At 35.0% G+C, this 27,027-nt stretch overlaps 1 protein-coding gene across 1 annotated transcript; it reads right to left on the bottom strand.

The window, feature by feature from the left end:
• Positions 1-20,908: 20,908 nt before the first annotated feature.
• Positions 20,909-21,403, bottom strand: LOC145112943 (uncharacterized). Its single transcript, XM_079049053.1, has one exon. The coding sequence runs from the start codon at positions 21,401-21,403 to the stop codon at positions 20,909-20,911; it is 495 nt and encodes a 164-aa protein (XP_078905179.1).
• Positions 21,404-27,027: the final 5,624 nt, after the last annotated feature.

Below are 27,027 nucleotides of genomic sequence, written 5' to 3'. Positions count from 1 at the left end.
GCTATCTCAACCAACCACATTGTATATGTAGCCACTAAGTTCACTTTACTCCAAGCAATTATTACAACCGATTTGTAGTCACTCGCCACTCCCAAAGTTTGTCCTGTGACACTTACTAATTCCATGCGTGCTGCGGTCCTTCTCAAACTCTCCGAACCGACCCTCCCGGGTCAAGAACATCGGATGCAAACCATACCACTCAAATGAAATCCATCAGGGACCTAAAATCTCAACTCATTTATCCTTTACACAAATAGGGCCAGACACAACTCGAGAGTCTGGTTCAACAGCAGAGTTGGAATCACTCATCTCCAATCAGATACCCACTCATGACCCGTGATCCGCAAATCTACGCATACATTACTTCTCCAATTCCTTCTGACTTGCGACAACTTCTTCCCCGTTCTAGATGTAACGGATCTCGACCATCATGGAGACCTCAGTCTCGCCCCTGGCCTGGCCACCAGGTTCCCAAAGACTCAGTTGTCAAGGCTACCTAAGCCTAAGAACTCCTCTGTGTCATGCCCTAACCAGGGAATACTACAGATTCCCGTAGTCTTACGATACTCTCACAGTGACTCGTGAATGCTACAGCTCCCTGCAGGCTAACATCACTTACTCACTCATCCGTGAATGCTACGGCTCCCCGCAGGCTTACATCACTTACTCACTCACTCGTGAATGCTACGGCTCCCCGCAAGCTTACATCACTTACTCACTCACTCGTGAATGCTACGGCTCCCTGCAGGCTTACATCACTTACTCACCCACTCGTGAATGCTACGGCTCCCCGCAGGCTTACATCACTCTCTCACTCACCATGAGCTCTCCCCATGGTTTTTCGCTGATATTACAAAGTGATTACTCTCACCTGGATCCTTCCACTCTCTTACCACCCCCACAATTTCATTATTAAGCCATTACCATATTGCGCTCATTGAACTCATGCTCTGCGATCCATCATGGACAGGTGCACCCACCCTTTTCTGACGACAATTGTCGCAACAACGCACTTTCTCTCGATACAATTCACATTCTTGAACCATCCCTGACCGATGACAATTAGTTGATGGGTTCCCACTGGAACAATAACTATTCGATACTCCACCTATCATATCATAAACTCAAGTCTCAAAATAATCCAACAACTTAGGGCATCATACTCAGACACCCCGGTACACCATCACAGAATCTCACAGTGACTAGCGACAACCATTTATCTTCTTCTCGCACAACTCATAACCTCGGAATACTCTACTCACAAATTGAAACACTGAGAAATCGTCAAGGACTGAGATTACGTTAACGATCATCCGAAACCCCATCCTATTACTGATCAAAACCCATGCGAAGCTACTCATAATAACTCTGAAACTAATTGACAAATCAAGTGCTGCTCCTCCCGGAGTATAGATACAATCTATACATCAAACTACCAAATCTCAACTGGACCTCGACGAACCAACCGCCTCGAACTCAACCATTGCAACCCTGAAGAGTCCTTGACCACAATACGATCCCTGACCAACGGCTACTCGCCGTGGATACACTCGTTCTTTTCTGGACACGTACAATATGCATAATCTCGCTCTGTGCCTTGCCTCATCTACCATTAAACCCAAGTCTCATATGACCATACCACAGGCTCCTGTCACCCAATCCTCTAATCCCCAAATTGAACAGAGTGATGATCCTCCCAACAAAATACCACATTCTCCCCCACTTAGGGTTCGAACCATCGTCCAATGTCATACCCAATTAACCACACTACAGACTGGCTCTCCAGATGTATCATTCCCAACTCAGGGGACGTACCACATAGCACTCGATGACTTTCCGGAAAATGACCAAATAACTCCAGGTACCCCGAACCCCATATGTAAACCTCGGAATCCTCCCTATGTGACTGCCCCCAGTCACCTTGAAGCCTCAGACCGACACACCGCTAGATACCCCACTGTTCCGCATTAGATCTGACTCAAAATCTGAAAACAATTCACTATCACGCACTTCGACTCTGACTCCTTGCCCCGCTTCCCAAATCGGGAATTATTCATAAAAGCAATAGACCTCATTCTCATTGTCGATACACAATGTAGACCACGAGGGCCACCGACCCGATATACTCCTTTTAACCACCGGGAACTGCTAATAAAAGTACCTTTCCCCCAATAAGGCGCCTCCTTGTTCTCATACATCTCAATCCCACTAATGACTCTTTCCTGGTATAAGAATACCTCACAGCAAACATACTGCCCAAATACTCTGGTGAAAAGGTCACCACTCTTTCTACCCCACATGTTTACCTCCAACTCTGAACCAAAAACTCAATATCCCTTCTGCTCCTCATAGAATTAGCACACTGCAATCACAGGAAGTGGCATTTCCGCTACCGGCCGACTGCGTTGCTCAAACCGTAATCCTCCATGAAGTACCACCTCTACTCATCCCTGAGTCTTGCGACTCCGACTGACATCTCATTTTGCCACCTCAAGGTAAACTCCCTTGAAGCTCGTCAACATGGACCTCTGGCCTCACACTCTATCATATTTGATCTCAATCAGAATAACCGGTAACACCAGAAGCACTAACCGCCACAAATCATGGTACTCGAACCACGTGATCACTTCTTAATCTGCTACGGATCATGGTACTCGAACCATGTGATCACCTCTCATTCTTCTACAAATCATGGTACTCGAACCATGTGATCACCTCTCATTCTGCTACTTAGAACCTCTAAAATTTTCCCTGTATCGAGTATGGGTCCTCTGCTTTCAGTAGTACGGGCCCATACTACCTGCCACATCTACCCATACTTTCCACACGGATCATCCCAGATTTCCTAAGTAGCTGCTCAGCCTCCTCAATCACCAATCCCGTCATACCTGAACTCTCTTCCACGAATACTCTCCCCTATCAGCATACTCATCTGACAAGGTCACTCCCTAGGCTCTTCCTAAGTTTCCACACTTCTCTGCCATCAGCTACTAAAGAACTCATTATGATGCCAGCCATCTACCTCCTGAATATCGTCATATTCACTTGGTAGCTGACTCCCATCATCAAGAGTTCCACAAAGCATGGAGCAAGCAGCATTCGTGCATCGAATAATCTCTACCAGCACGTAAAACCACTCTAGGTTACAGCTCCACTTGCTCTACACACACTCAAGGTATCACCGAACTCAAGAAACCTTACCCCTCGCGGGTATCTAACTACTTCCTCAATAGGCTCCCCCAATACTCATCAAGGTATCTCTCCTAGATTACTCCTCTACTCAAGGCTCTCTCTAAAAGATTCATGTTGGATACTCTTACTCCGCACATACTCAAAGCACATCACAGATAACAACTACTAGGCTAAGGCATCACAAATCAGGAAACTCTAGCCCTAATATATGAAATACCTAGCCGATCTTCTAACATGCGTCACTAATATCTCAATAATAACTCATAACACAAATAAGTAAGGGTATTTTGGGAAATCATCGTTCGGGCTCTGGCTGATTGTACACACTGCTCATTCTCGTTTTTCCCTTAGAAACTCTTGCTCGTTTTAGAAAATCATTTCTTTCGAAAAATTTCCTCAAATCCTCAGTTTGAGTCCATACATACCCGAAGGTGCATCCGAATCTCTCAAACCAAGGCTCTGATACCAACTTGTAACACCGTATATTTTCAAACATATTTTTCATTTTTAAATTCACATAAATGACATCAACACATTTTACAAAATCTCAATATATCAATTATCAAAACACGTGTTCACAATTATTTGAATAAAATCCAGGATCCTCAAAGCATAACTCTTTCTCTGGTGTGTACAATCAAGCCGGCGCCTTCCCGCGATCCTGAGAGAACCTGAAACACATATCACATAACACGGTAAGCACGAAGCTTAGTGAGTTCCCCAAAATACCACGTACAAGTAATTAGCCACTCGAGGCTATAGCTCTGTAAGACCTTCCGGTCAATGTGTCTCAGTGGAACCCTCCAGTCCCATAGCTCGTTGGACCCTCTGGTCCGGTCATAGCTCGTTGGACCCACTAGCCCGGTCATAGCTCATTGGACCCACTGGTCTGGTCATAGCTCGTTGGACCCACTGGTCCGGTCATAGCTTGTTGGACCCACTAGTCCGATCATAATATCACATAGTATAGTACACAACACAAATCACATAGTAATGTGTAACTCAAGAAAGCACATAAGGCCCTATGGTCACACCTAATTACCACTCTAGGTAAAGTATAGTGAGAAGACTCACCTCGGATGGCAAACAGATCCTATAAATGCTGCTGCTACACTCCGGCTTCTATCACTAAGTCAAACCCACAAATAACCCCATTAGGATATAAGATAAACCTTCACATTATTAGGTCTAAATATGGTCCACCAATCCGGTCCATAAATAATCCAAGCCCAATGGGCCCACCAAGGCCCAATACCAAATGGGTTCACAAAAAGTCCTCTAATGGCCCAACTATGGCCCAATTTTTCAAATTGGGCCCAAACCCTCACATGGGCCTTACCCTAAAGCCCATCTAAATATTATAGTCTACATGACTGCTCTTGGATGGCTCATCAATGGCCCAAACACCAAAGCCCAATAAAAAGGCCCAATTCAAGGCCTAAGCAAAAATTAGGGTTTTCACATAAAATGACAATTAGGGTTAAGTGTTTCTCACTTAACCCATTAAGTCCATTATTCCACTAAGCCATCATACAATAGAATCGTCATGAGTTATATCTTTAGTTCACTGGTCCAAATGCGGGTCCCAATAGGCCCAAACCAACAAAACCCAAAATTAGGGTTTTCTAGCCCAATCACCAAGCGACCCAGTCCAAGATTAAGGGTGTGGGCCCATTAGGGTTCCACTAGATCGGAAACCACACACTGCCACCTCGGGCGGTGATGGTCGGTGGTGCGCCCAAACCTCCGACCAGCAATAATCATGAGTCTAACAACATCACATGAGCCAAAATACAACAATAACCACAACCATCAGCCACCAATTGAAGGCTGGCAACACCCAAAGGTGTCGGTACCGGCGGTTGAGGCCGACAACGATAGCTTGGGCGTACCTACTGTTGGATTAGTGTCTAAGTCCATAACTATTTTGGTATGTACTTGACCCGATTGTGAGCATGGTCCTTTTGGGCTACCTTCACACTGGTGACTAGACAATATGACTGTTGAGGAGAGAGGCTGTTTTATTGTTAAGAATAATAAATTTGGGTATAAATATGATTTGTTAATATGTTATATGAATAATATATTAATTTGGAATCATATTATTAATTAGTATTTAATCAGAAATTAATTAGGAATTAATTTCGGGATTAAAGGAATTAACTAAAAGTACAGGGGCTGTTTTGTAATTATTTGATAGTTGAGAATTTGGGCTATTGGATCACCTTTATTAAGGCTTGAACGAAAATCCTAGAAGGATCTAGGAGTTTTCGTCCAAGGGCTTAAGGAAAGGAGTCCATGGACTGGCTTAGGCCCTAAGCTAAGGGATTAGGGTTTCCACCTTGAAACCCTAGCTAGCCTCAAGTATAAATAGCACCCTAAGGCACTTGAATTCGACCAACCCTTGGGAAAAACCCTACTAGGGCCGAATTTTGGAGCTTAGTACCTTTCCTCCTCTCTCTCATATTCATCCCCTCACTCAAGGTGTGTTTGTGAGCCATTAGAGGTACTACACTTGTGGTACTTGCTTTCAAAGCTAAGGAGATTCAAGGAACTAGTTGTTATTACTATATAAAATTAAAAGGTATTTATTCTATTCTTCTATGTGGATTTCGAAAATAGTAGTAGCATGCCAGGTTTCTTTTTGTGTTCATAAAGTTGTATAACTAATAGTGAAAACATAAATCCAACTCTAGGGTTGCATGCACACATATGATTGTTTGTATAAAACCCATCAGTGGTATCAGAGCCATTGGTTTTTGTTTTCAATTAGATTCTATACAAAAGTATGAATTTGACATATTAGGGTTTATAGCCAATAAACCCTAAAGGCATGATTTTCTAAATTAGGGTTCAAAAACCCTAAATTTCGAAATTTGGTTAGGGTTTCCCAAATCCTTTCCTTAGCCTCCAAGATTTCGAATTCTAGGGTTATCCAACCTTAGGATTTCGAAATTGCCTCCTTCCCCAAGATAAGATCCTAAATTTTAGGGATTTGGATAATGTCATATCTTGTAATTATCTCTTAATTGTTTAAATATGGTAATTAAAGATTTTTTGGATTATCACATCCCAAATTTTCAAATTTTAGGGGATAAAGGGATTATGTTAAATTAATTGTTTAATTTAATAGATAATCCTCCAAGATTTAATAATTCAAATTAATTGTTTTGTTTTGGATAATTATTAAATCAATGTTTTATTATTTAAGATTTTAAAATTAAAAGGTTTTAATTTTCGAAAATTTTAAATATGATTAAAAACCCTAGTGTTTTTTGAAATTTGAATAATTGAAACTAATTGTTTTGAAAAGTTTCAAAACTTGCCCTCAAGTTTTGGAATTTAAATTGTTTGATTAAAAGGTTTAATTTTGAAATTTTAAATTCTAAAACCCTAGTTTTGAAAAGTTCAAATTACACCCTTATGGTTTTATTAAGTTAATTAAATGGGTAATTAAAAGAGAATTAATAAATCCATGAATTAAAAGGTTTAAGATTAATTAAATTATAGGTATAATTTATTAATAGTTTATACCACCTAGTATTTTAAAAGTGTAAAATACACCTCATACTATATATAACATTAAAAGTCTAATATATATATGTATAACTTAAAATGCTAGTCTTACCGTTAGTAGGCCTCATTCACGAAGCCGATCTATAAGGGGGGTATAAGGTTATGGCCTATAAAATGGCCGTTTAATGGGTGTCCACTCTCACCCACCGCTTCCTTGATTGGTGGAGGGTCGTTAGCCGAATGGGTTTGATAGGGCAAAACCCTTTCCATTAAAAGTATAATGAATTATAAAGTAACTAAATGTATTTTACAAAATTCCAAATCTTAGTTACTTTAGGCAAAAGTGAATTTGATGTAATTCCATGAAATTACACTTTGTACCCTTGCGAAGACGTTAGTGGAGTGTGTGTGGTTAACCGGCACACTAAATGGGTTCTAAGCAAAGGTAGCAAAGGGTGACTCGATGTTTGTCATAGTTCGGTGGAGCGTGTGTGGTTAACCGGTACATCGAATAGGTGACTATAACATTGGGGGCACCGTGTAAGTTTGCATGGTTATTCACACCCTGTTCTGTGATCCTCGGCATCCCAGTCACAAATCGAGGGGCATATCGAGATTTAAACATGTCATTGAAAAGTTCAATGAATCTCAAAGGATCTAGGAGTTTTCAATACATTTAAAACTAAATCTCTTTTGTTTTTCATGGTGGAAAAATTAGTGAATCGTCATTCACTTACCTTCAAATGTTCTGCAATTTGGGTTACGGAATCCCTCTCCCAAGTTGTAGAGTATTGTGTTGGGTCCTAGCTTTAATATCTCATTTGGGTGTTTTATTAAGGACTCAATCAATCAACTAACTTGAATTTTCTCCCGTTTTGTAGATGTCAATGTATGACAACTCTGGTCTTCCCAAATCCCATGGAACAAGCCTTCCATATGAAGATGATATTCCACGATTCGATCGAGGAACAAGAAATCATGCTTCACTTCCTCCACCTCCTCCTATTGTTCTCCCTAACCCACAAGTTCAAAGGCTTGAAAAGTTCAAGTTCACTCAAGCCCTGTTGGCGATGAAACATGAAGATGGAAAGCCCGTGTGTGCTCACGTCCTAGGGATGAAATCACACATTGATAGGTTGACAATGTTGGGTGCATCTTTTCCAAACAAGTTGGCTGTAGACTGGGTTCTTCAGTCACTCCCTAAATCATATGATAAGTTCATAAGAGAGTATTATATGATGGATCTTGACGCGACCCTCATTGACCTAACTTACATGCTTATTGCTGCTGAATCAGAAATGATTTCGCAAAGTAATGGAGCATATTTGTCTGGTAATTCAACCAACCATGCTTCCATGGTCGCTCCAGGAGAAGCCACTTGTTTCTGTTTCCAAGAGAAGGGGCATTGGCTACAAAGCTGCCCAAAGGACCTGAAGAATCTAAGAGATGGGAGAGTCAAGAAGTATGGCTCTACTTCAGGTAAATTCCACTATCTAACTCCATTAAGTTCCTATTCATTGATTCTTAATACATAATGTGATAAGATTGCATTTGAATGTTTTGCAGGATCAAAGAAAAGAGAGGAAGCTTGATGGAAGAGCAAGATGAGTCTGATCACGAAGAAATGGATCACGATCGCATGGATTCGAAGATCAGATTTTGAGCTTAGGAAGTTATGATAGATTTGTTAGGAATATTTGATTACATAGTTTTTCAGTTGATTTTGCATTGTAAGGACGTGTTTTCCGCTGCTTTATGAATAAAATAATTTTTTTTTTGGGTATATATCATTGCAATGAAATCGTTGTGAAAAATTTATGTTTGTGTATTTCTATAAATGGATGCGATTCTTAGTTACGTTATTTATGGAAGTGTCAAATTTCTCTAAGTAAGGAAAGATTCCCATCACCCAAGTTTCAATTGGATAGAAACTTGGAATCATACAACTTGTATTGTGTGATGTATAGAAATCTTAGTATTGAGGAAATTAAGACTAATTCCTTGATCACACAAGTATGTGAGTCAAGTGAAGGGCTAAAGGACTAGAACACAATGTTGTGCACTAGTCAAGTCCACCACAAATAACAATAAGACTATTCGTCATAATTTACTAAAAGTCTAGTAAATGTGGTTATACTTACAAGATTAAGTGTAATTCTGAATCATTGAAAAATTTCAATGCATGGCAGAACGAATAAGAATAATCAATTAGGCAGAAAGATAAAAGTTTCTCCAATCTAAGAAGAAGGGAGAGTACTTTTGTATCGTGTTTTATGATCGTCTTAATGATTAAGAACCATATCACAATTGATCCTCTAAGGACATCTTAGTGCACTAGTATGGCTAAGAAGAGGAATTGGAAATTGTTGAAATGGTTAAATCAAAAGAACGAGTCATACTTCGTTCCAAAATCAAGTCTTAGAATCGTACTCCAAGATTGTGAATTGAGTGACACATCTTAAGAAGTTCTAACACACTCATCAAATGTGAAATAGAAGATTGTTATTCTTACTCTTGCACGTTTGAAATTGGTAAATTGTGATATCTTGGATAAGACAAAGACCAACTAACACCAATTGTGTGTAGTGTTTGTCTTGATAAGAATCCGCACTAACTCTTGAATATTTGTTTGTCAAAAAATGTTTTCTTGACAAGAGAATCTTATATGTTAAGAGGTCAGTGGGAGTCTAAAGATCTTGAAAAGTTTCAAGAACAAATCAAGAGTAAACCTATTATTAATCACTAGCACACGACTTGAGGTTTGTAACCTATCGTGTTGACATATTCTTGTTTCTGTGCCAATCCAGTTGAGTTGATTATGCATATGAGTTCTACGAGTTCTCAATAGGTTTCATAAGGGCAAACACCTTGTTTAATGAAAGTACATTGACTGGCATAGGTGAGCTGCTAAATAACTTGGAAGCAATGGTGGGACCCTTGATGGCAAGAAATTAAGTGTGAACAAGTTCTGTCCATAAGAGTTTGAATATGTCACAAACATTATCTTTCGATTATGGTTATGGCAATTCACATGGATAGGAACACATACACTATAAAAATCTAAGTGTCATAAGGTTTCTCTCCTTCATGAAAATGATTGTGAGGAAACGCTTTCACTAAGAAAGATTTTAAGAAGATAGCAAATGTGTAGATTGCATTCTCAAATTTGATTGTGATTACGGCATCCCTCTTAATAGTTCGAATTGTGAGATTTGGCAATTGGTCCGAACATTTGGACTTAGTAATATAAGTTCTAAAATAGTTTAGACACACATGTGAGCTATCTAAGGGAAGGTGTATAAGTTTGAGAAGCTTAGATAAAGACTTATCGAAGCATATCGTGTTAGAAAAGATGAACTTTGGAAGTCAATAAGTATTGTTTTTCTAAAAGTTTAGCTGATTTCTGAATATGTGTCAAAGCTAGTGGGAGCATAAATGTTATGCTGGAATGGATATAATCATCATGTTAGTGGAAGCATGATTATTATTTAAGTAATGTAAGTTAGCAATATTAATTATAGAAAAACAAAAGTTTCACTTTGCAAAGTTGCAGGGGTTGAAAAGTTGTTTTTGCTATAATTAAGGGAGAGAATGTTATACTTCGTTTCCAATCTAAAAGCTTAGATCGAGAAATTTTAATTGAATTTAGCCAAGGGTATATTTATTATTTGCATTTTCAAAGTTCAATTATGATTACGGCATCCCTCTTCATAGTTCGAATTTTGAGAACATGGCAATAGAAATATTATGACGATATTATAGTAAGAAACTGGTAAAGTATCACGTTTTTCATTATGAATTGGATCCCATACGCTTCGGGTATAGGATCGATTACATATGCTGTAATATTCGACCGTTCTAAAATTTTCCAAATGCCTAGGGCATTTAGAGGGAAAAAAGGAATAGAACCGGATTTGACTAAAATAATTAAACAACTGTCAAGGACAATCTAAGGTTCGCCAAGGATTGGTCGCTTGTGGACAGTTAGAAGTATAGTCATGGATAGACCATATTGACATTATTATGAATAGATAAGATTCTATTTAGAATGAGTTGTCATATGGCAAATATGGAAATGTTTCCATATTGGGAGTTGGGTATCGAGAATCAATGTCTAGATTAGAAACTTTTATGCAAGAAGGATGTTCAAAGGAATGTACTTTGAATATGAGACTTCATGACTATGGAATTGTCTTGTAACAATCTCCAATAGAGCATTTTGTAATTTCATTGGCCGAGTCTTGGTGACTTTTGTTCCGTGACATTACGAAATGACCGTTGCATAAAATGTTAGAATCTAACATATTCTAGTAGTGGCGAGAATTTTGTATTCTCACACTAATGGATTTGGAATTGTGAAATGAGTGTGATTGAAAAAGTTATTCAATTATACTATTTCAAAAAGTAAGGACCATATGTAAACATATTGTGCATGCTAAGAGCATGTGACAATTGTAGTTATAATTCAAGTAAGAAGTTGATTACCCGAAACAACAAATAATGAGTAATCAATATGGTGATTAAATAAAATGTTTTATTTATACTCAAAGGTTTGAGGCCATATAGGATTAGTATTATTCTTGTGTTTCACTTTGCATGTTTTGACTTCCCGAATAATAAGATTATTCAAATCCTCCAAAGTCGCTCATTCTTTGGAAGTAGGAATGAAAGAAGAATGTCATGAATCTGACTGTAGATTGTCTAAAGTGTTTTAGACATAGCAAAAAGTTTACTACAGGGTTCATGAGTGCTGCTATAAGATTAGAGTATTGGATTAAACCCACGCTCACTTGGATCGCTTCATGGATTTTATCACGAGTGATTGGTGAGACGATAATATCGTATATTCTTGAAACCGAGATATGTGAGTTGTATCTTGCGAGTCGGTTACACATTGATAATATGTAAACGCACCAGTAACTTGGTGTTATAAAACGTATTGTTGTGTGTGATTCGGTGAGTAAGTACAAGCGAGCATTGGGTCGAAGTTTATATGTTCCTTTTACCCAAAGTGGGATAAAAGCGATATATGTGGGCCCCTCGATGATTTAGTGATGACACTCTAAGCGCTTGGCCAAGCCGGGACTAAGTTGATGTGTTCAATTGTAGTCTGTTGTCAGTCGTCATAAATCAGAAATCGGGAAACAACACATAGACTGAGAGAATGATTATAATCCATGTCTCACGTCTATACGATATCTAGAATGAAGGAATATATGATCCTTTATCTAAAGGACACACTTCTTATAAGATCAGAGTTGACAGCGGCTTTTGAAAGCTACGATTACTGATCAGGTTCTGAAGTCATACGCAGAATAATTATTAGACTTATCCAAGTGGGAGACTGTTGGATTAGTGTCTAAGTCCATAACTATTTTGGTATGTACTTGACCCGATTGTGAGCATGGTCCTTTTGGGTTGCCTTAATACTGGTGACTAGACAGGATGACTGTTGAGGAGAGAGGCTGGTTTATTGTTAAGAATAATAAATTGGGGTATAAATATGATTTTTTAATATGTTATATGAATAATATATTAATTTGGAATCATATTATTAATTAGTATTTAATCAGAAATTAATTAGGAATTAATTTCGGGATTAAAGGAATTAATTAAAAGTACAGGGGCTGTTTTGTAATTATTTGATAGTTGAGACTTTGGGCTATTGGATCACCTTTATTAAGGCTTGAACGAAAATCCTAGAAGGATCTAGGAGTTTTCGTCCAAGGGCTTAAGGAAAGGAGTCCATGGATTGGCTTAGGCCCTAAGCTAAGGGATTAGGGTTTCCACCTTGAAACCCTAGCTAGCCTCAAGTATAAATAGCACCCTAAGGCACTAGAATTTGACCAACCCTTAGGAAAAACCCTACTAGGGCCGAATTTTGGAGCTTAGTACCTTTCCTCCTCTCTCTCATATTCATCCTCTCACTCAAGGTGTGTTTGTGAGCCATTAGAGGTACTACACTTGTGGTACTTGCTTTCAAAGCTAAGGAGATTCAAGGAACTAGTTGTTATTACTATATAAAATTAAAAGGTATGTATTCTATTCTTCTATGTGGATTTCGAAAATAGTAGTAGCATGCCAGGTTTCTTTTTGTGTTTATAAAGTTGTATAACTAATAGTGAAAACATAAATCCAACTCTAGGGATGCATGCACACATAGGATTGTTTGTATAAAACCCATCACCTACGTCACACACACACCGGATGGATGAAAGAGGAGGAAGAATCCGATTGCAGCCAACTTACCAAGAGTTTTCGGTCGTCCAAGACTCCCAGCATCGATCACAGCTCTGTCGAAGGATTCCGGTGGATCTTTCCGGCTTCGCACGTCGTCACCGGCAGCAGCATTTGGGGCGGCCCTCAACACGGCAGCAGGCGGCACCTTCGCCTTGATCGGAATAGTGAGGAGGAGGGATCGGTGGCGGATGGGAACTCATATGCGGCGGCTGTATGCTAGGGTTCATGATGCAACGAAGGAATGAACGGGTTTAATCCCGCATCCCTTCAAATTATGCTCTTTTGTTCACTTCTGGCCCCTCCCCAACATTTCTTTTACAAATGAAATCCTATAATTCCCTTTTAACCCATTATTCCATAATTCTTTACAAATTAGATCTAAACTTTACCAACCAACCCCTTTTCTATAAATTATTTACAATTGCAGCCCTCGCCTTCATAAATATTCACAAGACCAATTTGGGTCTTACACTTTTAACCCCCAAATTCTAAAATTATGACAATTGGCTCCCCAATACCAACACCCCGCTAAATATTATTTATTTTAGGGTTATTATTCATTAAATAAATCTTTATCTACTTATTTATTTAATTGAGCGGGATGTTACAGTAGTTTTTAAAAATTCTTTGTTTTTTTAGTTAATTCGTTTATTCATTTGGAAAGAGATGTTTGGAGGTGCAATTTTTGGTGTTGTGAAGGTGTTTGGTGTTTAATACAACTTGTTGTAGGTGTTTGACATTATATTTCAAGGTAAAGCTATGACAATTGGATAATGCACACAAGGTGTTCGATAGAATGCATAAGAGATGTTTCAAGCCAAATTCTCGGTAATTGACTAATTCCATATTTAAAACATACTTTCTAGTAATTTTTACAATCAGCATGCTTGTGAAATATTTGACCAGTTGTGTATGTGGTAAGGATGAAAATTCCAAGAAAATATTGCTAAAACACCCATGTATTATGCCATATTCTATGTATTCTACCAGAATATATATCAAGATTTTGAAGAATCTATGCATTATTAAACTTGTAATTCTCAGTAGGATACCATGAGTGTTTGTTTTTTACTTTTTCCTCTCTTGCAATGTATAAAAAAACCAAATTGATGTTGTTTTTTAGAAGAAATTAGTCTATTATGATGTGAAAGTTGAGTATGAGGTGTGAATGGATTTGTACGTATTCTGTCAGACTTTATTTATATAAATCCATTCTTTTTAGAATGTTTGTATTCTAGCAGAATGTATTTTATGTATTCTGCCAAAATTTATAAAACAAATCTTATAAATAATATTATTTTAGAATGGATTAGTGTTTTTGTTAGATTTTAATGGTTTTTTTTTTCTTTTTAGGTTTTGAAGAGTTTGTCATTCATGTGGAAAAGAAAGAAAATATGGAGAACAAGAGTTTCTTATTGTAGGATGTATTCCGCCAGAATGTATAAAATGAATCTTAGCAACATTATTCTTTCATAATGAATTAGTGTTTTTTGTTGGATTTTGATGATTTTGTTGCATTTGTGATAGGAATGGCCTAAAGACCTTATAGGAATGATGTGAAGAATGAATCAAAGATTGATCCTACTCACAATTTAAGAATGTTGTTGTTTTTTGAGAACTACACTTGTTATTCTTTCAGAATGTTGTTATTATTCAAGAATGTTCTTTTTGTATCACAATCGTAGAATATAATTATTTGATATATTATTAGCTTAAGAATCGATTTTGTATATTGTTTCATAATGTACTTATTCATGTTTTCTTCTTATTTATGTATTCTTAAAAGATGTCATAAACTGTTATTCTAACAGAATGTCATTCTAACAGAATTTCATTCTAATAGAATCGCATTCTGACAGAATAAAATAAGTTATAATCGGTTTTGATTACAAATTAAATTAGAATTGAAATTGAATTAATTTTTTTTTTAAAATCATAATTATCCCTTCCAATTCGAAAATTTCCTTTTTTTAAACATAGTTAATGGTCTCAAATACCCTTTTAATTAAATTTGAGTGATATTATGGTTCATGATATTCCATTGTAATATCATAGACCCTCAAAATCATAGCCATTCATTATTTCCATCTATTGGTCCAGAATTCTCCTTACATGCGCACAATAGTTACCTAAAACACTATAACCTAACTCTATATATATATATATATATATATATATATATATATATATATATATATATATATATAGAGAGAGAGAGAGAGAGCTAGGTTCAAATGTTTCTAGCAACTATTGTGTGCATGAATGCACCAATAGGAATTTAGAAATAATTTAATCATTAAATAAATTTATAAGGGTAAATTAGTAAATCACGACTCTAAATTTATGGTAATTGAGATAAATGGGGGATTTGATTTTAAAATCACCAAAATAAAAGGAGGAAGAACGACCTGCCTTCATCTTCTGCTCCGCTTCTTCACAACCCAACCCTAAATCACGAAAGTCATCGGACACCACGACCACCACAACTGCAATAAACCCTAAAATCACCATCTGATTATGAAGATTCTAAGTTCAAACGATTCTAAAGATTGGCTGCTAATCAGAATGAAGGAGATGGTGAAGCAAAAGATGATGAATAGGTTTCACAAGCGCAATTCATCTTCAGCATCGTATGTTGATTTTAAATCAGGCGAAAAACTCGATTTCAAGTTCTCTACCCTTAAAGCTCTTCAGGTCTATCTCTTTCGTTTTACATACATACAACTGTTATCTGTTCCTCTTTATCACTTTAGATGGATTGTCAAATGATTCTTCAATTTGTGTTGTTTAATTTAGATTTTGTTTTTTTCTTTATTTGTGATTGAAAGCCAAGCCATACTCACAATACATAGAAATCTTCACTTGTTGGATGTTTGTTTTTTTTATACTTTGAGCTTTGATTCTCTATTATCTATATATGTTGCACGAAAGGTGTTTGTGGAAATGCCTAAAAGAGAATGTATTTTGTCAAAACTCTTAAAATGTCTATTATTCTGACAGAATTCGATTTCAATCTCTCCTTATTTGTCAAGATAGGAAAAGTAAAAAACATTGCAAGATAGGAAAAATGAAATACATTCTGTTACAATCTGGTCATGTGGTATGTATTCTGCCAAAAGTCTTAGAATGTCTATTATTCTGACAGAATTCGATTTCAATCTCCTTATTTGTCAAGATAGGAAAAGTAAAAAACATTACAAGATAGGAAAAATGAAATACATTCTGTTAGAATATGCTATCATTCTCTATTATATAGTTTCTATTAAATAAGTAATGTTGATATTATGTCAGAATTTATTTGTATAAATGCATTCTGTTAGAATGTTTTTGAGAATGTTTGCTAACAAGTACATTAGCTTCACTGGTAATACTAACGAATAATGCATCTTATTCTTTCAGAATTGCTTGAAGAAGGAATTCAATATTGATCATACAAGAGAAAGATTTGGAATCGAGTTCAACAACAAGTATATTTTGCGAAGAATTACATTCTTATGATAATATATCACATTTTCATCATAGTTTGAATCAAGTGCATTGTTTAGACCATTGATGAAGATCATGTGTATTTGCTTAATAATTGTATATTTAAGAATGTTATTTCTTAATATTTTTATTCATTTTTGATGATATTCTGTTAAAATATGTATAACTATATAAAATTGTATAAGACTATTAGTTTGTAAGAATATGTATGATTTTGTATTCATGTTCTAATGTATATAAAGAATATATGTTGAATTATTAAATCAGGTTAATTATCAAAAATATATGCATTGGAAATATATTCCGCAAGAATAAAATCGAAAATATCTTTACTAATTAATGTTTGACAATCTGACAGAATAAAATCAGATTTTTAAATTCGAATTAATTTAAAATATTCAGATTTTAAAAAATAAAGGAATTAATTATCCCTAAAAATCCGAAAATTTCCTTTTTTTAATATAGGTTAATTGACTAAAATGCCCTTATGCTGGAATTTGTGTGATTATATGATGCATGTAACCCTATTGTGATATCATAGACCCTCAGATCATTATCTTTGATTTTATTTCATCCGATGGTCCAGATTTGTGCATTCTGACACACAATAGTTAGTAAAAACAAAATAACCTAAGCCTATATATATATATATATATATATATATATATATATATATATATATATATATATATATATATATATATATATCCCTATTCTAATAAATGAATAGTTTTAATCTCCTTTTTCCAAGTGTCACTCTAATACAACTCATCATTAATATTATGACATGTGTCATGTAGATATATTAGGCAACTCATTTCAAAATTCAAATTTACATTTTCTAATTATATTTTAAATTTGAAGTTATAATAACTTTAAAAATTTGTATATATCTCTTAATTAATAATTTACTTAAATGATTTATTTAAAATAATTGATTAATAATTATAAATTTTTATTATGAAAGTTGAATTAATTTTATAACCCGTTGTTCCCACGGGTTATAAACTAGTATATATATATATATATATATATATATATATATATATATATATATATATATATATATATATATCAACATTGAATGAAAGCGTAACAATGTCTATTTGTTAAATAAGAAATTAATTACCAATAAGATATTTGTGGGTTAACTTTTTCTTACAAAGAATGCATCAATACTCCTTACATTCACAAAGTATATACATGACATGCTTATTTGAACTGGATTATCCGAATAAAATTGTTACCACATTCAACACTATATGCAGTTCACTAACTACCAACATATACATTTTTATTTGCGACAAGAACCCCATATTAAAAACTGATCATTTTTAATGCAACAATTTCACCAAATAATATTAAATGCAGTTTGCAAACTTCTACGATGACTCTTTTTAGTGATCTAGCATATTTTGGTCGATTTAAGGGATTTAAGTGGTTGGAGTTTCTATCAAATGTATCATATTTTTACTTAAAATCGACTGGTAAATTAAACTCTAAATAAAAAATCATGGGGGTTGCTCTAGGTGAATGTTGGTGGGTGCCAGAAGTGAACGGTGGTTGTATCATATTCCTTTGTTTTTATATTAGTTATCGATGTATTTGTTTTTTTTTTGTTTTTTTTTTTTTTTGTAAATTCTTGGATTTGATCTAGGAAGAATCATGAAACTTAAGTTTATTTCTATATTAGAAAAACTAGTTTATAACTCATAGGAACCCCGGTTACAAAATTAATTAAACTTTTATAGTAAAAATTTAAAATTATTAATCAATTATTTTAAATAAATTATTAACTAAAAAATATTTGTTTAGTTATATAAAATTATAATCGTTGATTTAATTAAATATGTGATCTTATAATCTTAATTAATTTTATTTTAATTTTTATTCTAATGTTATTAATTTAATGTAGTTAGAGTGGAATTTAAAATTTGAAATTTGAAATAAAAAATCAATAGGTTGTCAAGTGGCATGACATTAATTAGAAGACCTAATAAAATTAGAAATTAAAAAATAAGAATAAACATATTCTTTTATTAGAACAAGATAAAATTGGTCGTTGTATTAGAACATCTCTTATTGAGTGATCTTTAAATGTCAAATATAAAATAATTAATGTTATAGATAATATTTTATTATGGGAGTGGATTGTTTTTTTATTTAATATCAACCATATTTATCCTATCAAATGGTGTTTCAGTTTTGATGTTTTGTACAATTAATCATTTTTATTCTACTTTACTCCACTTGTTATATTTATCCTTTAAAACATTATTATTTTATTATATATATATATATATATATATATATATATATATATATATATATATATATATATCTTTTTTGCATTTTCTCTGCAATATAAATATCACAATGATCATATATGGACTCTAGATTTATCAATATTTATTTTAATTTTGTATATTGTAATATGCTTATTTTTATTTAATTTCGCTAATAACTTTTTAAATTTATAACATTACATATGATAAAAAAATATCATATTAGACCGATGGGATTTATAAAATACTAATTTATAACCTTTGAGAACCACAGTTACAAAATTAATTACACTTTCATAGTAAACGGTCATAATTATTAATCAAATAATTTAAATAAATTATTAATTAAGAGATATTTTATTTAGTTATGTAAAATTATAATTGTTGAATCAAATATCTATGTGAAATATTTTATATCTTCAATATTTTTGAAATTTAAGTATACAAACACCGGATATATTGGTTATATGTTAAAAAAATTATTGCTTAATTTTCAGGGATTGCATAAATGGAAGGCAAAATACAGTTGTAGGACATTTATTATACGTAATCCGTTGTTTGTTTTGTAAAATCTGTAAATATATCACCTTATAATTTGTTTTAATTTAAAATTTTAATTTTAATTTTAATTTTAACTTTAATGTTTTAATTTTTAAGTTAATTAGTTAGTAGTTTCTTGTTACCTTGTGTGATATAGTTGTAGGAAAATGAAATTCAAAAAGGAAAAGAGAAAAGTGATAGGTGACATCTAATATTAATGAGTTTTAATAGTATGATATGTCAAAAAGAGAATAAACTTATTTTTTTATTAGAGAGATTTCAACAACAAATTAGTGTAAATTAGTTAATTTCATAAAAAAAAAATGCTTATAGAAGTGGTTAATGCTCACACAATATTTAAGTTAACAACATCTTGTTGAATATATTTAATGGAAAGATGATGTAGTATAACAAAAGAAGCTATCCATTTGGTCAATGATTGGAGATGTTATTAGTCTTATTGATACTCTTATTATTAGATGACAATATTCCCCTCCTATTTTTACATGACAATATTGCCCTCGAAATCATATGATTTAAATAAGATCCGATTATTTTCAAAGATATAAATCTTGCATTGTTCCATTTAGTTTTATAGAGTGGGGAATGGTTATGTTGCTCATCTTCGTTACCGAGTTGTAATCGAAAAGTTAAAAAAAAAAAAAAGAGAGAGAGAGATCATATTAGTGTTCTAATGATAAATCATATTAGTGTTCTAATGATAAGAGTAAAGAGTTATTTGATAGTTATTGATTGAATCAGATATGATCAAGTCGGCGTCTAATTCAGTAAGACTCATTCATCTTGAACGTGATCGATTAAGTGGCATTTTAGAGGAGTCATGACCGAGTCAAGTCAAGTCAGAAGCTTCTAAGTGTAGCATCAAACAGTAACATCAAACAGTCTCAAATTGACCAAATCAAACCCAGCCTCTTACCAGACCCCGTAACCCTGTAAGAAGCATATTTAACAACCCGTAAGAGTTGAACAAAAGAAAGGCATTGACTACCCGTTTTGATTTCATATAGAATTTTTACCTGTTCAGAAAAAAAAAATTCAAAATTAGCAAAAAAAAAATCTAAGAACATCTAATTTTTACAAAAGTTCAAAGTAGGTAGACGACTCCAAGTCTCGAGCTACAAAACCATCTAAAGTTACCCACTTTTGGAAATACCAACATTTTGTGTATTTGTGTGACATCAACATTCACAAATTAACAGCTTAAAAGATGCATTATGTATAATTTATTTTTGACAGAAACAATTCCAGCATAACGGTCTGTCGAATGGCAAAAACACATACAGCTTCTGCTTGAATATCAAGCTGCATACATGAACTTATGTAAAAAACCTACATCATTAAAGAGAAATAGCCGGAATCATTATACCTTTTGCAAATTGTCTGCATATTTAGTTTGGGCTCTGATGTCAGCAGCCACCTAGCACTAGCATGTCACTTATTTACATCTCACATGATCCGACTGTACAGTATGGGTCAGCTCAGAGGTTAGTGGAAAACCAATGGAAAACATCAATAATATCGGACACAAAAAAAACCATTAAATACACATCAAATACGGTAGACATTTCATAATATGGCAATAAATGCTTTTTTTTACATAAAGAATGTTTTGCTTTTATATATTCATGTCATCTATTAGGAATACTACTTGAAGAAGAAATTAAGTTTTTAAGATGAATCAAATGCTCATTATTTGATATATGGAGCGACATACGAAGATTTGTTACCATTGATTCTTTTTCCCAACTTAATGGCCCTGACGCATGCAATGCCTCAATTGTACGCCTATACGCCTTCAACTCTAACCTATGTATCTCTGCCCCCAATCCCAACTCCTTTTTATTATCCCCAAAATACCATCCTTCACAAACAGACTCTCCATCATCACTTTCAATATCACCTTCTTTTATATTCTGAAATTTATCATCAACACTGCAACTACCAATAGAACTAGTATCACTAACACTATCATGAGTGTACCTTTGCTTCTTGTTCCGGTTTCCAATCACAACCCATTTGTTATTCTGCCATGATTGGCGTACATGTAGCTCTGATTTTCTTGCTTTGATCTCTATGAAAGATCCGACTAATCTGATTTTCTTGCTTCCTCTCTTATACTTCATGATGCAAAAGTTGCGTTTTATCCCAAATCGCGGTCCTCTGGATCTGTTCAATTGGAAATTAGAAGAGTAAATTAGAAAACATTATGTGATAATTATAGGATATAGTTACATAAAAGTAAATGAAACCAAACACAAACATAAGACGAAATAATAAGATCATAAATTACCTAAACAAGAACACCAACAAACAACAAAAGCGCATTTACATTCTTCTATATGTATATACACTACAAAGTACAAACAAGTTAACAAGATAACAAGATCAAGTCAACTACCAACAAAAGTAACTTTGAATAACATTGACAAACATCGTATTCGTTTCTAACAGGTTTTTGCACAAAAAGAATTCGAAATCTTGATAAAGAAACCTATTAACGCGGTGTTTGTATGTGCTTTAAATCCAAGTTATATAGATTTTCCGATTAATAAGAGTAAAAATAATGAAGCAATTACGAGAACGAAAAGAACAAACACATTAACAAAGTATGATCAACATCAAATGCCGTTACAAATTAACAAAAAGAAACTTCAATCAAGCAGAAAATAATCAGCAAGATGAAGCTGATAACTAACAAATCAATAACAATCATTCAACGACACATTAAAAATCATCGAACATCGACGTCGGTCGAAATCCTAAAATTAAAGAAAGCTGATAACAGATTGATGAATGGAATCACTAATCTTTTGAATTTGAGAAGTTCGATTTCAGAGTCTTGATCGGGGTTGCGTTTTTAATTGTCGGAGGAAACAGGAGGAGGTTTCCAACTGCACAAGAATTATGAAGAATACCTTGTTGAGAGGAGAAATTGAACATAAGTAGGAAGAAAATGTAGGAGGATATTTAATTTCTCTTGTTGAGAGGATTCAGGATTATTATACGCTTCATGTATAATTGTATACTATACAACGTTTTTCTCCTTTCGTGATAGTTTAAGTTGCAAAAAATTCATTAGGTTTTTATTTTAATTTCATCGTTATTTTTTTTAATTAAGACAGTGATTTATTCAAATTGTTCCAATGTTGACCACTTAACTTTTTATTCGGTTGTTCGGTTGTCGCATGACATGATCTGTCTTCCTGGATAACATAGCAATCCTTTATGACGTGGCAATGGTGTCAAAATAATATATATATATATATATATATATATATATATATATATATATATATATATATATATATATATATATGATTTTAATGATAATTATCCAAAATATAGTGATTTTTGACAATTTGGTCTTATCATGAAAAAATATGAATTTGTAAAACTACTCCTAAGTAATACCTTATTAATGTAGGCATTCCTCCAAACAAAGAGTAGCCATGTATAACATCCGTGACACGGGGTTACATGTATTCTTGTTAAATTCTTAGTTTTAAATATTATTAGGAGTGTTGTCATATATGGAAAGTACCATATACGTTAGGTAGTTAGAAACTAAAAGAAAACATGAGTGTTGTAGGATTTGTCAAACACTAAAAGATAGGGGATCGAAACTGAAACATGTTGGATTATGTTAAAGGTGACTTGAGCATTCTGAATTAAGGAGCATTTGGAAGTGCTAAGACTTTTGTCAAGGGCACTCCTAGCATGCCAGAATGTGCTCCACCTCATGGAAGCATCAAAATGTGCTAGGGCTTTTCCCAAAGCACTCTGGCTGAAGAGAGGATGTGGTGTTGCTCAGAGAATGCACACCAGGATTTGCATGATGCTCTAGTTCTTCATGAATGCGCTCCTGTCCTTCAAGGATGCTGCTCAGAGAATGTTCACGTTGTTGAATGTGTTGGTTTTCCTAAAGGTGCTCTCTTGGTCTTAAGGTCCTCTCTTGGTGACAAGGTACTCTTTGGTGCAAAGCTGCTCGTGGTTATGTATCTTATGAATACGTTTTATGCATGGAGAATGTGCTCCATGCATGATTAAAGGCATTATAGGTGCATGGAAGGTGGCCATGCACATTACCTCAAGGTTGAAGATTCTAGGAGCAATTTAATGGTTTCATGTGATTGGTTGGCATCCATTTGAGCCTATGAACGGATAGGCATGTCCTATTAGGGTTTCATGTCTGATTCCTAATCTATAAATATGGAATGGTATCTAGGATTTTTTTATTGGAGAGTCTTTGTAAGGTCTTTGGTATGTCTTGATTGTATTGTTACTATATTTGAACTAATTGAATAAAAATATTCCATCTTGCCGTGTGGAGGTAGGTCACATTCACTAAACCATGTTAAATATTGTGTATTTGTGTGTATGTGTGAGTCTACATTCTTTCTTGTTTATTCCATAAAAAGGTGTATTAGAGCTACAGTTTGTTATGTTGATTGAAGAGATGTCGTCTCATAAATTCGAGTTAGAGAAATACAATGGTTCGAATGACTTCAATTTCTGGAAGTTGAAGATGAGGGCTCTTCTGATTCAACATGGGTATGCAATGACTTTGGAAGGAGAAACGAAACTACCAAAACACATGGATGAAATGCAGAAGAAGGATATGCTAGAAAAACTGGATATCGTTATTCAGTTAAGCTTGACAAACGAAGTAATGAGGGAGATTGTGTATTAAACTTCCGTCACGTTGGGCTTTAGGAGAAGCCCTATGACAAGTATCAAAAGAATTATCTCATGAATCGGTTGTATCAGAAGCAACGTTAGTATATGGATGACTGAAAATACCCAAATGGTCATCTGGAGAACTTCAATCTTCTAAAATCGATTTTCAACTATGTTGTTATGAAGCTTTTTATACCAGTTGTTGGAAGCCTGTTGAAGTCCATAGAGGGATTTTCTCAGCTTGTATACTCTTGTTTAGCCTTCTTTAGTGAAACCTTGAGGTATCTTCATGTAGACTTCTTCATCCAAATCTCCATGTAGGAAGACATTGTAAACGTCGATTTGATGAATCAATCATTTTTGGTTGCGACAACAATAAAGTGTCATGGAAGTCCACCCCTCCATCTACGTTAAAACCCTTTGCAGTGTGACGCTTCTTGTATATTTCTATCTCTCCATTGGGTTGGTATTTGATTTTATATACCCACTTTGAATCTATTGCAAGCTTACCACTTGGTAATTCTTCAAGAGTCCATGTCCCATTTTCTTCAAGAGCTCCCACTTCCTTTTGCATGGCTCCCCTTCATTTCATATCCTACATAGCTTGGTTAAAATGTTCTGGCTCATTGTTTTAGCTGATGGCCGCCAAGAATGCTTGTTGAGTCGGTAATTTTTTCATATGAAATAAAATTAACCAGAGGGTGTATCGTCGATGACTGTTGATTGGACGTTGGTGGTGCTTGGTTTATCAAAGAGGGTATCTTCACAATGAAATCATCAAGGTGTTTGGGTCATGACTTCTTTCCCCTTTCTTTGGGATTTTCTATTGGTTGTATATCAACAACATGTTTTATTTAGTATTTCATGTTGTTTCTAGAGGTGTCCTTTCGGTCCATGTATTTTGATCACACACATCTTCGTTTTGAATATTTGCGGTGTTTCGATAGATGTTATCTTCGTTCTTGGGTTCTTGCGATGTTGTTTAACATCTATATCATTTCTTTATGTGACCGCATCGTTTTACTGGATTGTTTTTTCCAGAACTCGATGTCTTTTGTTCGATTTTTGTAACATCCATAAAAATCATGCCAAATTTAAACTTTTAAAAATATTCCAAAACCATTGATTATTACAAAAACTGTTTCCAAAATAGTTTAGTGTCAAAATATCCCAGAATCAAATCATAAATAATAGGAGGTGTACGATCATGCTTTCGCCTTCCCGCAATCATCAGAAGTACCTAAAACAAAATCAACAACTGTAAGCCCGAAGCTTAGTGAGTTCCCCAAAATACCCATACACACATCAACATACATATAACACAAACAACATACTATGGGTCCAATCAACCATCAGGTTGGAATACCCCATGCTCTCAACCATCGGGTTGGAATGCCAATCATACTATAGGTCCAATCATCCTCGGGATGGAATACCCCAGGCCCACAACCTTCGGGTTGGAATGCCCTCATACTACGAGTCCAATCATCATCGGGATGGAATGCTCACGGCCCACAACCATCGGGTTGGAATGCCCAGGTCTGTTGGCTCTCGCACAAAGCAGATGAGCCTCAACCACCAATCAACATGTGCATATATATCAGATAATCACATAACAGTCCATAGACAAACAAACCGATCATATTAGCATAACATCATCCTATCTACCAGGATACTGATCTACAGATCATAGCAACATAATACCATCCTATCTACCAGGATACTAATCTAACAGCTCATACTAGCATAACATATCAGAATAACAATCAAAAAGGGTCGGCCTTGGTGCCTTAGACCCTTGAGCATAGTGAGGAAACTCACCTCACAACTGTCGAACTGAAGTGATAAACTCAAACTCTCGAACCACAGCCACGAACTCCACCACCTATATTTACCATAAGACTCCCTTCCATAAATTCCCAAATTACCAAAATACCCCCAGAGGTCAAACTGGTCAACCCTTGGTCCAAGTCAAAGTCAACGGTCATAGTCAACAGTCCATGTTGACTCAACTTGTCGAGTGCAGCTAGCAATTCGTCGAGTCCCTTAAGAGTTCAGAAGGTCATAAAAACCCTCACTGATTTGCCGACTTTCCGACCAACTCGTCGAGTCTATGCATGTCCAGAAGTCGGGGAAAACCTTAACTGACTCGTTGAGTCCATACAGAAACTAAACAACGGGAAAACCCTTCCCAACTCGTCGAGTTCCTTAACCGACTCATTGAGTTCATACAGTCCATTTCTTGTCCAGATGATTTTGAACCATTCTAAGGCTCCAAATGGTAGATCTAGCTTCCTAAGGCATTCTTATCACGTAAAGTTGCAAACTTTACGTGCATGCAAGGCTCTAAAGGCTTACAATACCAAATCCAAGCTTAAAATGGGGTTTAACTCAAAGGGAAAACCTCATACTTGCTAAAGCTGGAAACTTTATAGTTATAGAGACCAAGATAAGTTCAGATCTAAAGTTGCAACTCCAAATCCTAGCCCATGCCCGAAAATGGTTCACATACATGCTAGAAAGGCCCTAATATTAAACATAAAGAGATCTAGAAGGAGGAAAGTCAAGGTAACGACTTGTTACCTACAAAATGATGCCAATAAGCAGAAGAGTCAGATCCACCAGCTCCTCTATACTTCAGTCCTCTTATACTTCAAGCCTTCTTCTTCAAAATCACCTTCCAAGCTTGAAAATCACACAAAATGGAGAGAAAATGAGGTTTAGGGTTTCTGGACTCAAAGGGGGTTTTAAGGGATGCTAAGGGAGCCTAATGCCCCTTTAAATAGGGTGCAAAACCCTGGAAATTAGTGTTTCATCCTCCAGCTCCAACTCGTCGAGTTGGTCACTTAAAACACGCGGCCAAATCCATGCCTAATCGACGAGTCAGGGCATCCAACTCGTCGATTCGACCTTTCAAATGGAAATATAAGACTGAAAAGTTTATACCTGAGAGTCGGGGTGTTACAATTTTACTTACTTCGTGAATCGGAATCGGTAAAAGGGATAGACTTTCTACAAACTGCACATCTCTAAACACAATTATTTTCCTATCATTGATGCCGAATATCTG

This window comes from Lactuca virosa, chromosome 5 (genome assembly GCF_052849685.1).
Source record: "Lactuca virosa cultivar CGN04683 chromosome 5, Lactuca_virosa_CGN04683_v6, whole genome shotgun sequence".
Lineage (NCBI taxonomy): Eukaryota > Viridiplantae > Streptophyta > Magnoliopsida > Asterales > Asteraceae > Lactuca > Lactuca virosa.
Note: the sequence above shows the minus strand (reverse complement) of the source record. Positions and strands in the feature narration are given on the sequence as shown.

Excerpts from the sequence above, each read along its gene's own strand:
- LOC145112943 (XM_079049053.1), bottom strand. The coding sequence starts at position 21,403 with ATGAAGTATAAGAGAGGAAGCAAGAAAATCAGATTAGTCGGATCTTTC.